The following is a 16,972-nucleotide window of genomic DNA, read 5'->3' as shown; positions in this document are numbered from 1 at the left end:
GCTGCAGGCACACAATACATTTAAAGCACATCACTTCATCCAAAGAATCCTGGGAACTGTACAAAGCTATGGCTCCTAGCACCCTTGACAAACTAGCACCTAGGATTCCTTGGGGAAAACCATATGCTTTAAAAATATTCTGTGTACGTCAGGACTGCCATGCATCCGGGACACTTCCTGGAATTGCTCACGTCTGGGCAGAATGGCGTCTGGGCAGATTTTTTCCAACCCTCCCCCCCGCCCAAGCTACAAAGCTCAAAAACTTTGTCCTGATTTTCACTATTGGGAATATGGCACCCCTAGTGTATGCACTCATCGTGGTGTTACAGGAGTGGACAGCTACAGAGCTTTTTTCAGAACAGGGGTAATTACGTCATCTGCAGGAGCATCAGCCTGACAGGTCCTCCTTGCTCTGGCAATTGTGGTCAAGAGGCTCTCGGCGCCTTTTCTTTGACTGGGTTTCTGCTTCAGACTGTTTAAATCACGGCAGTTCTTTGCCAGATTGTTTGCATTTCTAACTCTGGAGCTTTATGCTGCATTTCAGCTGGTTGAAAAGTCTTTGTTTAAAGCTCAGGGTGCTTTGGAAGTTGAACCTGTGCAATCAAAATTCATACACCACTAAGTTCAGCAAATCTTGGTTTCAGGTAATTATTCAGAGGATTGCAGTCATGCTGCAAACAGTTTAGTCTTGAGGGTGCCACAGGACTCCTCCTGGGAAAACAAGCCCTTCTTCCTCGTTTTTTGGTAGTAAAATGTATTTACACATCTGCCAGCATTTATGGGTTCTCATTGAGGGCATGGCTGTGGACCTGTGGTTGGGGGGGGTCATGGCTATGGGGGCTATAATGATGCCCCTCAAAAATTATCACTACACTGCTGTAAGAAGCTAAAGAAAGCCATTTCAGCTTCAAGATTGTCAGCTTCCAAGCAACGCATTGTTCCTGGGTTTGTTTTTGTTAAGGTTCTTATTTAAAGAGGTAGCCAGTCCAGAAGATCTGAACCTCACAGTCCACCAAATGTGGTGCTTTCCCCTGAAGATCTATTGTTGGAATGCAAACAAAACCAACAACCCCACGGTCTGAATTAAAAGTAATACGAGAAACAAAAACCACACAGTAAGGAATTTTGTTGCCCAAAGTGCCATACAGCACATTTAAAGCTTTGCGTTACCTATTTGCACAGGACAGCACAAATCACAGCTATCTGACATTTCTTTAGGTGCTGAACCAGCATGATTTTAGCTGACTGTCTCCTCTGGCCATCTGGTGAAATGGCATGGAAGGATTTTACAGGGGCTAATTATTTCCCAGAGATTAATACCATTGGCAGGTTCTCTGTGGCACAGTGCATTTGTGGGGTGTAGTGCTGTTAGGGAGAAAAAAATTAATTGTGATAGCTGTGATGCTGTGTCTTGGCGTGCTGCCATGACATCACCATCTGTGTACAACATTTTTAGATCACACACTTGACACACGTCTCTGAGGATGTCTTTCCATATCTAGAGCTAGGATCTTCAGATACTGTTTTACACACTGCCAACAGCTTGGCTCCTTTTCAGAATTTAACAACCTGTTTAACAACCTGAAGGAACACAAGAAGCTGCCTTGTACTGAACCAGACCATTGGTCCGTCTCAGTTAGCTCAGCATTTTCTGCCCTGACTGGCACTGGCTCTCCAGGGGATCCTCTTCCACCTCTATCTGGAGATGCCAGAGATTGAACCTGGAACCTCCCTGCATGTCAAGCAGTATTTCTGCCGCTCAGCTGCTAAGTGCAGGAGTTTGTGTGGCTGCCTTCAGGGCTGCAGTCAAGCTCAGGTCAGTAGTAAAGGCAACAACTCACCAGTGCCAGTGAAGTTAACTCTTTATCCACTGAAACAAAAAATACAGCCTAGCGGTCTCAGCAGCCCAGTAGGTCTTGCCCTATGGAGCAGTTGCCAGGACTGAGGGTCCCCGCCTTCCACCCCTCTCTAAGTCTTGTGTGGAAGCAACCTTGGTAACTTCCCTACAACTGGGAACCCTGTCATAGCAGGGCTCCTGTTCACAAATATTTTAAGCTTGTTCAGCTGATCAGACTTAAAATCCCAATTCAGGTCTTTACACTCAAGGGGCAAAGATCAGAAGTGGATCTTGGAGCCAGGGCTTGTATGTGCACCTATGTGTTCCTTTCTAGCTTAAGGCTTCAGACATTTCACAAAACTTTTGAACAGGACAACAGCCTGAACCTAAACTGGATTCAATGGGATTTGCTCGTAACTGTGCTTAGTATGACAGCCTTATTCTTAAAGTATCGGCAATGCATTTCATTTGATCTTGGCTGGCTGTTGCTACTTCAAGGTCTTTCGATACCTAAGGTTTCTACAAAGCAGTCAGGTATAGCAAACTCCTGCAGTTTTCTTCTCTGTTAAAACAGATGCCCTGCCTAACTTAGTGTAAAAATGGGACATTCACACAGAGAACCTGACCACCAGTAACCTATATTATACCTTTGACAAAATAAAGATCTGCTCCATTGAAGATTGTGGAGAGATGGAGATGGAAGGAGAGCAATCAGGTACTTTGCGAAAGAAGAGGCACAAACTGCTCACTGAGTCCTTGGCCTTGTTAGGGACTTGGGCCAAGTGCCATAGCCAGCACTGTCCCACTTGGTTAGATTGCAGACTGCCATGGACTGGTTTGATGCAGAGGAATGGCGGGAGGAACCAGCCAAGGAACCCCCAAGAGAAGAAGGCTCAGAGTTTGGGGATTGGTGGTGGGATGACAATGAGTGGTTAAAGGGAGAAGAGGGAGAAGACTGGGAGGAGAAGGTGCTGAAAGCTGAAGAGGTAACAGGGTTTAATAAGCAGGGAGAGTCTTACTAAAGCCTGGTTGGCCTCCCCCTTACCTGCTTGTGATTGGCCAAACAGATAGCCAGCCAATCAGGATTTTTTTTAAAAAATGATTTCCCTCCTTTTCTTCTCACTTCCCTCTGTGGCCCCCTAGCCTTGTGTTATGCCCCCCCCATTTATGTAATTTTCACCTGGGGCCCCCTTGAAATATCCTGGGGGCCCCTGGGGAGGCATGTGGCCCCCAGTTGGAAAACACTGCTCTAACCTACAGTCTTTGTCATTGATCACATGAGCAGCTGTGCACAGAGATGTGGATTCCTAATTCCAGCCCCAGCAACTGCTGATGGTCACGTAATGAGGGTGTATTGCCTTGTGAATATGAAGGGTTTTCTCCAACGGTACTCTTACTCAGAGTAGACTCACTGGAATTAATGGACATGAATAACTTAGTCCATCAGTTTCAATAGCTCAACTGTAACTAAGTTGAATACAGCCTACAGTACTTTTCAACAAATTCCATTGCTGAGCTGAAAAGATATTATCTCTGACTTGTGTCCCATCACAGAATAATAAAAGAATTTTCAGAACAGTTGCTTGGGGAATATGTGAAATGTTTCTTGAGATCACAGCCATTCCGTGCCGGCTCTTCTATTCATTTGCATTTGTCTTCTTTGTTCTGGAAAAAAATTACCATATAATAATGAATTCAATTTGCAGAAAAGGAAAGAGTTGGGTTTCTGTTTCCTTTTTGGTGGGGGAGGGGGGCAGTGGTTTCTGACATGAAGATAACGCTTCTGGTTCTAAAAAGATAAGACTGGCTGATGAGCAATGGCTTTTTTTGACCCTCTTGATTCATAAATGCCTGCTTGAAAGATGTTAAGCTCTGTAATTGACAAGGCTGTGTCAGAATAGTGGAGACAGTAAGTTAAATGATTACACCCTTAATCTCTAACAGCTAAACAGATCAGACATGTTATGTAAATTTTTTTTTTCTTTTTGGCAGTGCAGTGGTTGGCTCGTCTAGAAAGTTCTGATGCCAACAAGGTTAGGTAGAGGACATGTCTCTCTGGAGGCCATGGTGAATGCAAGCAGACGTGTTTACCATCACAACATAACAAAGGTAGCTTTGTATGGCAAGGAGTTTACAGTCTGTTGTGCCGGTAGTTTCACTTAATGGCATAGCGCTGCCCGACAACATCATCTCTGAGTGGGATTAATTAATGAGTGGAAAGGAGGCCTAGCAAGAAGTGAGAAGGAATTTGGCAGACAGCTGGTGTCGCGTTGTGGCCAAGAGGGTGGACTGAGAAGTCCCCAGTTCATGTCTCACTGAAGACCTGAACTACTCATTAGGTAGCCTTGGGGAAGCACCTCTAACTGCTGTGTGTGTGTGTGTGTGTGTGTGTGTGCGTGCATGCATTTGTACTAGCCATTATAAAGTTGTTGTCAGGCATGACGACACGTGTCTTTGGCTTCCTCAATATTTGTTGGAAGGAGGCCAGGTCCCCTCAATGTTGAGGGGGCGGAAGAGGTTGAGCGTGGCACAGTGCTTGGGTCCTCCAGAATGCTTGGCCTCCTCCCAACAGTGTGACGACACACAAGTTTGCCATCACACACACATGATGCATGATGCACATGATGTCACACACGTGTCATGTGCATGACATCACACATGCATGATGTGCACCTGGCCCCCTCAATCATGGGGGCAACTTGGTACCTCTAGTTGTCATCGAGATCACTGATATAAAGTATGTGAAGTGCACTGAAATATGCAATAATGCTAAATCTTTATGTTCGTTGTTGTTGCCTGAGTAATTACACATTTTCCTAAGGTTCCTCATAATATTCTTACTTTTGTACTATACATACAATTTACTTAATGCCATTTCAAAATACTTGAGAGTAATTTGATGGCAGCTTGGTAGGAATTTATGGTACCTTGCTCTGGTGAGAGTGCTGAAAATAGTTATCGCATGCTAACGAGATTATTTTTTGAAGTTTGCATTCTACATCCTCTTTCAGCCAATCGGCAAACCTCCATTTATTTGCATGGACTTGGAATGGGCCTGGATGAATTGTAACACTATGCCACTAATCCCATCTCGGTACTTGTGTCTCTCCTTCTCCAGTTCTAAATCCTTGAATTGGATATTTAGGTCACATGAGATGGATATTCTTGTCACTTACTTTAATGCCTAAGTAGCCGCCCTATGAGCAAGTAATAGGAACTAAGGCAAGGCAAGGAATGGATAGGCAAAGCATGAGTGTGGCTGATGTTATATTTGATTATCATAAATAATTTACAATGCAATCCAAACCCAAGATCTGCCAGGATGAGTGAGTTTGGAATAGGTGGACCAGCTGAACTGGGACTCAATTGGGATTATGCTAGTGTAACTCCTTCATCCTGACTTAGTATGGGAATACATGAACATAACTCCCATAACTTACACCTCTTCCAACCCTCTTTCGTCTCAGTCATGTGACTTGTCAACCCGCCCAAACTTGCACTGACAAAATGGTGTTATGGAAGTCAAACTCTATTTTAAAGACCTGTTTTCCTTCTGCCAGACTTGAGCAGAGTCAGCAGGCAGTAGGCTCACCCCAGAGCAGAATTTGTAGTGTTTCTCAATCTTGGGTCTCCAGCTGTTGTTGGACTACAATGCCTATCATCCCTAGCTAGCAGGTCAAGGATGATGGGAGTTGTAGTTCAACAACAGCTGGAGACCCAAGTTTGGGAAACACTGGGAGGTATTAATTTACACCAGCTTAATTAGAAACAACATTAATTCCGCCGGCTTCCTATACTTAGGACTGCTCTGCCTGGGTGCTATGTGTTTATCATGTATTCTTCCTGTAAGCATTGCACTGTATAATTAATGTATATGCTTTCTTAAATGCGTGTGAAAAATACTATTTTGAAAGCATGATTTAGAAATATGAAAACTCTCATAAAGGAAAGAACATGGCGTTTTGAACATTTGTACAGATTACCATTGCGTTCCCCACCCGCCCAAGGAAGAACCTCTAAACAATGTAAGAGTTCTGTACAAAATATTACCACCGATTGCTGTAATTGCAGCTGAAAGGTGTAATTGTTTTTTTGTCTTTTTGTAATATGAGGAGTTGGAAACATGATAAATTGTTATATATGCAAATGATGCATAAGATGAGTGTATACCCAGAATGCATGGTTAATAAAGATTGATCCTGAGAAGGAATAATATTGCACATTTAGCAATGAAGGACATTCACATTATTCAACTGCAATTTGAAATGATTTTAGGTCTCCTGTTTGGGGATTGATGGGGTTTTATTTGGGCTCAGCATTTTATTGTTAGGTTTAAATACAGTGTGAGCTACCTTAAGCTGCAAAAGAGGTGGGGTAAAGATATTTAAAATAAATTACGAATAGATAACAATCCTCTCAAAGCACAGGACCTCCAAAGTGCTATATATTTCAATGAAAGAGAGACTGCTCAAAGGCAACAGATGCTGGATAGCTCAGTCAGTAGAGAATAAGACTCTTAATTTCAGGGTTGTGGGTTCAAGTCCCATGCTAGGGGAAAGATTCCTGCATTGCAGAGGGCTGGACTAGATGACCCTTATGGTCTGTTCCAATTCGACGATTCTTTGAACCTGGTGATCATCACTGAATATTGCAAGAGCGAATTCTATAGTTCAACTATGTGTAGCTGTGTGAAAAAGAACTTATTTTCATTGCTTCAATAATTTCCAACATTGAGCTGCATTGGATGTCAGGATGCTGTCAGTTGCTCCCGCCTGGTTGCCCAGGAAAGAATAAAGACAAGGAAAAGTATCTTACTGTCCTTTTTTCTTTCAATCTTTACAGAGAGAGATTATAGAACCCAGCCTCCTGGATAATGGCGTTTTCCTGAATGAATCTCCACACCCCCATCTCTCCCACTTCCTCATTTGTCATTCTCATAATCTCCTCTATGGGTGCTGCTATGTGTCCTCTGTCTTTGAGCTCTTTGCTTTCCTACTTTTAAGACTTGCTGGGTTCTGGGAAATGGAGGGTCTGGAATACTTTCTAATGACATCGTGTCAGCCGGGTGTTGTTCTGGCTCTCTCATGATTTCCCAACTTTCCCCCTCATCTGCCTCTGAGCTGCGACCTCCCTCATATCCCTGTTGTAAATCTATACTGCCTTCCTCTTCCTCTTCCCTGGAAGGGTCAGGTTGGGGAGGCGGTCTCCACCATTCCTCCTCTGCCCAGTCCCTGACATCGTATAGCCTTGGATTGAAAAACTTCCCTTTCTCCATCCCATGTGTAATCTAGTTGCACAGAGTTGCATAACTTAGTGGAAGCAGACGTCTACTCATGCAATGCCCTCTCACCAGGCAGCTCCCAACATGAAATCTTCTCCAGAGGATTCTCCAGCCCTCCAAAGCAAATTTTGGGGGTGCAGGAGGATTGTAGGGGGAGGGAAATAAATCAGTTCCTGGAGAACAGGCACCATTGGATTTCACCCTATATTTTTAAGCAGTCCCTTGACACATATAAGTGACTAACACTGAAGAAATGGCTGCACATACACAGGGTCAGTACAAAATGTAGTGCAAGACACATTCTGGACAGAGTAGCCTCTGTGGTGCAAAGGCAATATGTTTCCAATGAGCTCTTAACTCCAGCTAAATTTGTTCTTGCTATTTTGAAAGCTAAGCTTGCATGGCAGATTCTGGTTAATAAAGAGAATGCAGTGCAGGAGATAGACTTTATATTACCTCAAGTTCAGGCTCTATAATTTTCCCAAGGGTTAAGATAAAAGACTTCTCCATTACTTGTCCTGGGAATACAACACCACAAAGTAAGGTGGGAAGGAAAGAAGATGAAAGCTCAAACACGATTAGATATACATGTACTACAGAGGAAGTAATTAAAACCCTGGATAGAAGAATTTACAAGATTTCAGGAACACATAAAATGCCCTCCACCGCTAGTAACATCCGGCGTATGCGTTTCTTCCTTTATAGCAATGTGTTCTTAGTTATTTGCCTTAGACAAATATTCATATCCATCTCCTTTGCCTACATTATGGTAATGAAAGCCCTGTTCCTTAAAAAAAAATGTTATCAGTGGTATAAGCTCACACTTGGGTTGCTAGATCATAGCTGTCAACTTTTCCGTTTTTTAAAGGGAAATTCCCTTATTCCAAATAGGATTACTCGCAAGAAAAGGGAAAAGTTGACAGCTATGTGCTAGATCTGAGCACAAAATTATCACATTTTGCTCCATTGTTATTGGGTTGTATTCAGTGCCCAGTGCTTGTGATCACATAATGAGAATTCCCTGCCCCTTCTTGACCAAAGCAGCTTCTTCTGAGTTTGGGGAAAACTTCTGGAAAGACTTGACATGCAGTGGTATGGAGGAACTGGGAGAAATCAGATACAGCTTGTGTTAATCTGGTGATTGAATCAATGTTAGTGCATACTGTGCTCAAAGTCAGTCAATGCGCCAGCATTCACTCAAGTCCAATCAAGGTTCAGTTTTGCCCAGTTGCAACCCAGTAGAGTAGGGAGTGAAGCTCGCATGAAAGAAAAAACCACAGATGACTAAACGTAGCTGAAACAAATCACTTGGTTTATTGATATACAGAGCATGATATGAAACAGAATTATCAATGATACAGAAGTTAAATGGCTATGTTGGGAAACACATAACAGTCTGTGTTTTCCCCCCTATTGTGTAGAGTTTTCTCTCCATTCCACTGGGTTGCTACTGAACAAAAGCGAAACTTGTTTGGAATCCAGTGAATGTTGATGCATTTGCTGTTTTTTGGCATGGTTTGGACTAATGTTGATTTGATCACCAGATTAACAGCTTGCATGAATGGAAGCAATTGCCCCTTCTTCCTTCCTAACAGGAAGAAGGGAAGAGAAAGAAGAGAAGAAAAAGAGGGTGTTTATGTTGGCTTGGGTTATTTTTATAACATGCATTGAGATTTGGTGCCTGTAAAAGGTCTCAATGTATACTCCTCAAAAATCCACAATGCATGAGAGGCTCTTTTTCTGTTCAGTTCCTGCTTGCATGGGCTCAGCATCTCTTACAACAAACATGCCCTTTCAGACATATCCACATTTTCTTGGATACTAGGACTGAACGCTATCTCTCCTTTCCATTCTGAACAACGGAGAGGTACAAAGAATTTCTCTCCATGAATGAGTGAGTGCAATGCTGGGTGATGTAGGCACCTTTTTCCATTGATAGGAGGGCTGAGTTGGGGGTGGGGGCAGGGGACATGCCCATACCTGTTCGTGATCCTCTCCCCGCCCTTTTAGATGTGGCAGCCATTTTGTGTCATGCCACACCCTTCGTCGTAGCCATTTTGTGAATAGTGTCCATAGCACTGCCTCAAAATTCCAAATGTGTCTAGTGACCCCAAAACGTTGGCGGCTCCTGATGTATGGAGTCCAAATTCCATGCTAAATCTCAGAATACATACTTATTTTATATTGGCATATTGTGGGCCTGTCCTATGCTCGCTGTATGACCAAGAGGATTCCATCCCCTTTTGCAAAATCTGTCCTTTGGCAGCTAGGGCTACTCACACGATCCATTTTTGTCACACAGGGAGGAAAGGCTCACAATATTAAGTCATTTTCAGCTCAAAGCCAGGATCCTTGAACTGTATTTACCTGTGTTGAGTCAGCCTTTTCAAACTGCATTGGTTAGAGTCTCTGCAACATCATCACAAGCAGCACTGGAAATGAAAGACTTATGTCAATGAACATTATGGATATTGACTGGGAGACAAGCACCTGCAAACTCATTCACCACGTAAAGCACTGAATCAGCCCTGAGTCAACTAGATAGCAGTTTTCCAGCACAGTTGTTGTGGCATTCCTTATCTAGAGTATACATGTTTGTACAGTCAATAATAGACGCCACATTATCATAATTCCCTAAATACATTGTTTACAATGGTTACTTCAATGCTTTTGAAAAATCAGATAAAGCTATACTACGCAACTGCAAGATAGCTTTCGGTGTCTAGTTTTCAGCAATGTTTTAGTGTTTGTGAGTAGCATGCAATAGGTAAGGTACTAAGAAGATGCAAGAAGAAGAAGCCTAAAGAAAGTTTTACGATGCTGCTTTTGTTCACGGACCAGTTAATATGCTGTAAATTGGCTACCTTGTTAACCTATCACCACTAGGTTTCCTTCATGTGGTGGGACAACCAGAGATGATCTCTGAGGCCCGATAGGCATAAATATAGGGAAGAGCAGGACTGGTGAAAGAAAGCTGCATGGATCACATGACCTAAGCTGCTCTCAGGAGGACACTGTCCCATCACCAGTATTGAAGTAAGAGTCAGCTGGCAGTCTGAGCAGCTTCTGTACGTGGAATGGCGGTGCTACCTTGACCTTTGACTCAAACAGTAAAAATGTCCTAATGAAGAGGTGATCCCTCAGGTACCATAGTCATCTGGAGTTTGGGGGTACATTGCCAGCAATATGCTGATGACACACAGCTCTACTTCTCCTTTACATCTGCAGCTGAGGCAGTGGATGTGTTGGACCATTGCTTTTCCTTGGTAATGGACTGGATGAGAGCCAACAAACTTAAGCTCAATTCAGATAAGACTGAGGCACTGCCAGTGGGTAGTTCCCAAGTCCAGATGGATGGGAGGTAGCCTGCTCTTGAACGGGTTACACTCCCTCTGGAGGAGTGGGCACACAGCTTGAGGGTCCTTCTGGATCCTTTGCTGTCATTTGAGGTTCAGGTGGCCTTAGTGGTACAGAGTGCCTTCCATCAGCTGCACCCCAGTGGCTCAGCTGTGCCTCTATCTGGACAGGGTCCAGGATCCAAAGTTCCATAATCAAGCATCAGTATTGAGCTTCAGCGGGCATCAGGCATTCTAAATACTGGCATACCTTGCCAGAACAGCAAAAAAATTCTATTTTCTTGATTTGTCCCTGACTCATCCATAGCTGGTGAAAATTATTAAGGGCTGGCATGGTATGTTCATATCTCACAGCCCCAATTAACCATTTTACTACTCTCTTCTGGACTAAATGATGTTTCTGGACCATTTTCAAGGGCAGCCTAACATATTATGTACTCCAGCAATTCAGACGGAAGGTTACTTGTGTGTGTGCTCAGCGAAAGCAAGACTATCCCCATCCAGGTACGGTTGTGGCTGCTGTGTCAGCCTCAGTCTCGGAGGCCGGCTGTACCTCTAGTGACAAAAATATACCTTGACATGTAATAAATTATTAGTTTAACATTGCAAACTTGCACTGGGTCTTACTACTGCTTGAAGAGGCATTAAAAAGTGTTTTTTTCTGAAGAAAAGAGTTGATTTAGTATGCTCCCCTTCACATTTCTGATTAGAGATCCATTTTCATTTTAAACACTTCTTTGCCAGCAAATGTTACTGCAGAAATACTCTATGAGATAAGTGAAGAAGAATTAAGCAACAATTGGGATTCATCATTGTTTTGCTTTGAGTCAGATCATCTGGCCCTGTTGCCTAATCCCTTTCCTTTAGTCTTCCCCTAAATGTGCTTGAATTGATGTTGGCACCTCAGAATCAGCGTACATGAGAAAAGTCATTGAAAGTAATGAAATAAATAGCTTGTCTGAGTAGAACACACTTCCCTCCATCAATTCTTATTGTGTTGCCTTGTGCATTTCTGCTGTTGCATCTGCCTTGCTTACCTCACCTGGCTTCATTTAAACTGGAGAGCCAGAATTGAATCTGGGACCTCCTGTATGCCAGACTTGTGGTTTAGCACTGAGCTATGCCCCATCACTATAAAGATCATATAAAGATTGTATGTAGTTGGAAAGTTTTTGAAATGTATCTTTATACCACTTGCCATTACAAATAGGTCTCAAAGCAGTTTGCAAAGGCTGGGTACTTCTCCTTCTTCTTATTACTGTATTGTTATTCATTTGTATACAGCCTTCCATCTGCAGGTCTCAAGTTGATTTGCAACATAAAAATATAGTAAGAAGCCACAAAACATGAGAACAGCAAGAACAAAAACCACAGACCAATAACCCTCTCCCCCCATTACCAACTTAAAACACAGCTACCTCATTAATTTTCTCAATTCAGATTGAAGCTGGTTTGGAGGGAAACCAGTCTGAATCATTTTGGATCCAAAATTAGAAACATAGAGTTGCATCTCTATTATGTGATATAGGCTAACTATTTCTTTCTCTCTCTCTTACAGGTTCTATGGACTGTCATTCAGAGAGACCCTAATGGATGTCTTTTGCATTTTTTAAAACCCATCTCTTTTTGTGGGGGATTCTTGGATCAACACTCTGTCCCTATAATGACTGAAACATCTGAAGGATGTGATTGACAAGAGGCTTGTGCAGTCTGCAAAGGATTCCCCCCATTGATCAGTTTTGTATCTTGACTCCCCCAAAGAGAAGCATGCTCAGTGGCCCACACGGTTAGCAAAGAGTTGCCTCTCACTTGGGCAGTGAGAGAACTGGCATTTTGAAGATGAGTGCCCCGCTGGTTCCCAATAAGTCATGTTACAATTTATTGCAGGACAACAGAAACGAGATGAAGAATAACAATGAACGTATGGTGACTGTTGGAGACACAAATGCCAACCAAATCACACCAGAGGTTAGAACCTCTGGAGGGGAATTAAGGACAAATGATCTGTCAAGAGAAACTAGATGCCGGAATACAGGTGAGACAGAAAATAATACACAGTTAGATTCAGAGAGGAACAGACTTCAGGGCACTACTGGCCTATCAGAGTTTAGGCTGCATTCCACCAGCAGCAGGGAATTGCATAAGGATTACAGGACTGATGGGGTGAAGGACTCTTCAAAACTACTCCCTATTAGCCGGGGACATAGTTTGTCCAATCTGAGGATGAATACAAATGAGACCTTTTCAGTGGTTCTTTCAAAAAGTGATGCTGATCTCATTCAGCACGTTTCAAAGGAGAGAGCACCTAGGAGGATTGAGCCAGAAGGGATAAAGCGCCTTTCCTTGGGGAGATCACGGAAACTGATGGCTAAAACGGAAGCTTTTGGGAAAGAATTTGTAGGTCGTGTATCAGGCAAGCGGTTGCTTTCCGCATCCTTGGATTCCATTGACACCTCGCACCATTTGATTGGGGACACCGAGAGATCTCGTAAAACATCCACAGACCACTTTTTAGGCGTGGTGTTTCGTCCAACTGATAGCGCCTCCGAGGGAAACATTGTCCGTTATTCTAAGCCACCATCTACCTCAGAAATGAAGAAAACAAATGTTGCAGCAACACAACCAGGTGCGGACAACCTTGCAAATTTCAACAAACAAAGCACACCACACCCTGCTCACATAGATCTACATTTAACTGTAAAATCCAGTGAAATTTGGAGCAGATCAGAAGCACAAGTAGATCACCAGGGTGATAAGAGAGGAAAGGCGGAGTTGAAAAGCCCTCTGTATTCTCAGTCTAAGAGTATGTGTCAGCAAAAAATTGACAGGAATACGCCGGTTGAATTTCTCGGATATCAGATGGAGGAAAATAACGTTGCAGGGCAGAATAAAAAGGATTATGGGTCTGAAGTATACAAGGAGAAATCACATCAGTTGCAGGAAGCTTGTCGCAAAGGAGAGAATCCATATTTAAATGAGGACTTTGACTCTGCCAGTGACAGGCTGGTAAGTAATAGTAATAACTCTCCAGGTTTAAGAAAGGGAGGTAGTCTTAGTGACAGCAGGTCGATGAACCAACTGAGTGAGTGTATTGCTGAAAAAGAAGAGGATTCTGCATTGCCTTTTGCTGGTGACAGCAAACACAGTGGCAAGCTGACACCTACAAGAAATAAAAACCTACATGATACTGATGCAAGTTGCATTCAAGCAGCTGGTGGACATATGCCTTTTATGCATAACACAAATCTGCCAGACTGCAAACTTCTAAACAGTAATGAAAGCAAACTAGTCAAAGGGAATAGTGATGTTGCGATGCTCACCTCTGATCAACCAAACGTGTTTAGTGCAGAGAATGCGTCAGATGATCACTCTAACATCCAGGGCTGTGGTTTAGATGCTACAAGTGTTTCAGTTCTGAGCAAGAAGACGGTCATTCTAAAGAGAAATCTTTCAAGCGACACTCCGGAGAGCTGTAAAATATCAGGAAGAACGGATACCTTTTTATGTGCCCCAACGCCTTTGCGCCCTGTGGCGGCTGTGAATGTCAGTAATCACACCACAGCATCAAGCAGTGGCTTGAAGGATCTCTATACACTTCATGTTGACAAGCTGCCATCCTCTGCGGTCCTACCTCCCATTGACGACACACAGTTGCTAAGCCTATCCCCTAAAGTGCCTAACAAGACTCCCTGTAACAGTGGCATCCCCAAACCCATCCTCATCCATGCTAAGGGCTCCCATCTGGCCAAGGACGATGGGGAAAGCAACGGCATAGAGAAGCCGGAAGACAAGCCTGAGATAAAACCAGACATCCCCAAGCCCAAACATGTGAGGCCTAAGATCATCACTTACATCAGAAGAAATCCCCAGGCAATAAGCCACCTTGACCATGCATTTGCCCCAGCTGGATTACCCTATGTGGCACCTCCTTGCAGCATGCCAATGGCCACAGAGCAGAAAGCTTCGAGCGATGGAGATATTAAAGCAGGCACTGTTCTCTATGACAAGTTTAAACCTGACTTGCAGAAGCCTCGGATTTACAGTTCTGGACTCGTGGTGTCTGGCATTAAATCCCCAAGCCATCATTTTGGTCAAATGGGTGAAAAATTTATCCACGAGGTAAGGCACACAGGATGGTTTTTGTATATAGCACCTGGCTGTTGCAATGTAGAAGGAAGTGCATAAACACATGGGGGTCATCTGTCAGGAGCTGGAGTAAGATGTAGGTCAGCGATGAACAACATGGTGTCAGTACAGTGGTACCTCAGGTTACATACGCTTCAGGTTACATACACTTCAGGTTACAGACTCCGCTAACCCAGAAATAGTGTTTCAGGTTACGAACTTTGCTTCAGGATGGGAACAGAAATCATGCTCTGGTGGCGCGGCAGCAGCAGGAGACCCCATTAGCTAAAGTGGTGCTTCAGGTTAAGAACAGTTTCAGGTTAAGTACGGACCTCCGGAACGAATTAAGTACTTAACCTGAGGTACCACTGTAAAGTTAACACTTAATTCAAAGAAACCAAAACAGCACAGGGCCAGTGATCCCAGCAACTCTTCCTAGTAGGCCAGGGGTTGGCACCAGAAATGGCATCTGCACATGCACAGATGCCAGAAATCGTGTCTGTGCAGACACCACAAATCGTGGGTGGGGGTGCGATCCGGCCCACGAAGGGATCTCCGCTGGAGTCAACTGGCCCAGGCAAGATAAACCTTGCCAACCCCTGCAGTAGGCCTTGCCCAAATGAGGTTGGGAAGTTCTGAGAAGTTCTGTACAAACATTCAGTCCTGTTCAGTACAAGAGGAACCACAGGGTCAGACATTGGGTGTATGATTGCGATAAGCTCTGTACAGTTGGCCCCAGTTAGTAACCTAGCAGCTGCATTTGGGAAGTCTTTCAGGGACAGCCCCATCTGAAACACATTGCAGTAAGGAGTCATAGCACTGGGCCACAAACATGGCAAGTTTAGAATAAATCTTTTTTTTAAAATAAATCTTTTTAAAAATCCTTTCACAAATACGACTTTAAAAGAGTATTTGCTCCACATAAATGTTCAGTTTTTATTTTCTGCTAAGCAATGTATTCCCTTTTTGCTGTGCCATCTGAAAAAGATAAGAAGCAAGCACCCCCCCCCCCAACTTGCATAGATAAACCAAGGTGGTTAAAAAATGCATTAACCAGGTATTTGCAGAATTCTTCTTTCCTTTTTAAAAAGCATTTGTTATTGCTGAATGGACATGTCCTATTAAAGCACAGCGTATATAATGAAGTCTCCAATTAACATGAGAAGTAGCTGGGACGCATTGTAGCTGTCCAGTCGCTGTGCTATTTATTTATTTTAATGGGAACAGGTTTTACCAAAGTGAAATAGGCTAGTTTCATTAATGACTTCTGGAGAAAAAGCATACCTTTCTAAAAATGTAAGGAAGTAACATGCTGAAATACATTGCAATGGTTAAAAACAGCATTTCAGATAGTTTACAGAAGTGCTAACTTTCTTTACATATAATTAACTTTCAGAAGGCTCGAATTAATTGGTGAACTGTGCGAGCAGGAAGTAAAGATTATGCAGATGTAAAGCCTAGATCCTGTGTTCCATATGCTTTCCTACATATTTTACACCAAGATTACAGGGATGAAAAAAAACACCAAACGATTTTCATTCATAGAAGCATGATACTACTCTTGGAGCACTGTAGCCACAAGGATCAAAGGATTTATAGCTGTCATTAAATTGCATTGTGTAAATGTATATAAATAATTGAAAATGCAGTGACATGACACAAGAATGTGTTGTAAATTAGCAGCAAAGTTAATCAAGCAGCCTAGGTAGTTTTGCATATTCAGCTTTTGGCAATTTTTATGATTAATTTCTGAAATAAATCTGGCTTTGCCTTCCAAGCTGTTTTGTTTTGTTTTTTAAAAAATCAAAATCTTAAAAGCAAAGTGCAAAATAATGGCTGGATGCTAGTTTGTAGATTAAATCACCAACCAGATTCCCCTTCAACGATGCTTTAAATTGTGTGTTGGCAAACTGAACAACCGTTCAGGAACCTTTCTTAATCCTGAATATTCCGCAGCACTGTTGTTTTTATGCAATTCCTGATCACAGGTGCATTTGTCTTTTTTGCTTGTTTGCTTTCTTAAAATTGCTGCCCTGCCCTTTTCGCACATGTTCAAAAGCAACCTTGCAAAAACCTGCTGGGGTTCTTGCCTTCCAGGAGCTGCCTGCAGGACACTTCCAGGTGTAACCATTCACCAGGATTATAGGAAAGTCAGAGCTCGGTTGACAAGGTGAACCAGCATGTTCGCTGTCATCCCTCTCTCCTTCCATATGGCAGCCACATGCCAGCATCTACTGAAAGAGAGTAGAAATATCAGAGATTGTATGGTGCAGTTTATATTTCCCTGGGCAAGTTCCAAAGCTATGCAGGATTCCGCCCTGCAGTGGTGGCCTTTGTTAATTTAACTGACAAATTCAAGTTGCCCAATGAAAG

At 43.0% G+C, this 16,972-nt stretch overlaps 1 protein-coding gene across 3 annotated transcripts in view; it reads left to right on the top strand.

The window, feature by feature from the left end:
• The window catches only part of MTUS2 (microtubule associated scaffold protein 2), a 312,287-nt gene that overhangs the window by 87,175 nt on the left and 208,140 nt on the right, over positions 1-16,972 (top strand). For all 3 annotated transcript variants that reach the window (XM_083608962.1, XM_083608963.1, XM_083608961.1), the window contains one exon: positions 12,033-14,593. In XM_083608962.1, coding sequence (XP_083465088.1) covers positions 12,314-14,593 — 2,280 coding nt within the window. In that variant the 5' untranslated portion in view covers positions 12,033-12,313. The remainder of the gene's footprint in view (positions 1-12,032; positions 14,594-16,972) is intronic.

This window comes from Podarcis filfolensis (genome assembly GCF_964270895.1).
Source record: "Podarcis filfolensis genome assembly, chromosome: 4".
NCBI lineage: Eukaryota > Metazoa > Chordata > Lepidosauria > Squamata > Lacertidae > Podarcis > Podarcis filfolensis.
The sequence above is the reverse complement of the archived record's forward strand: the minus strand, read 5'-3'. Positions and strand labels throughout refer to the sequence as shown.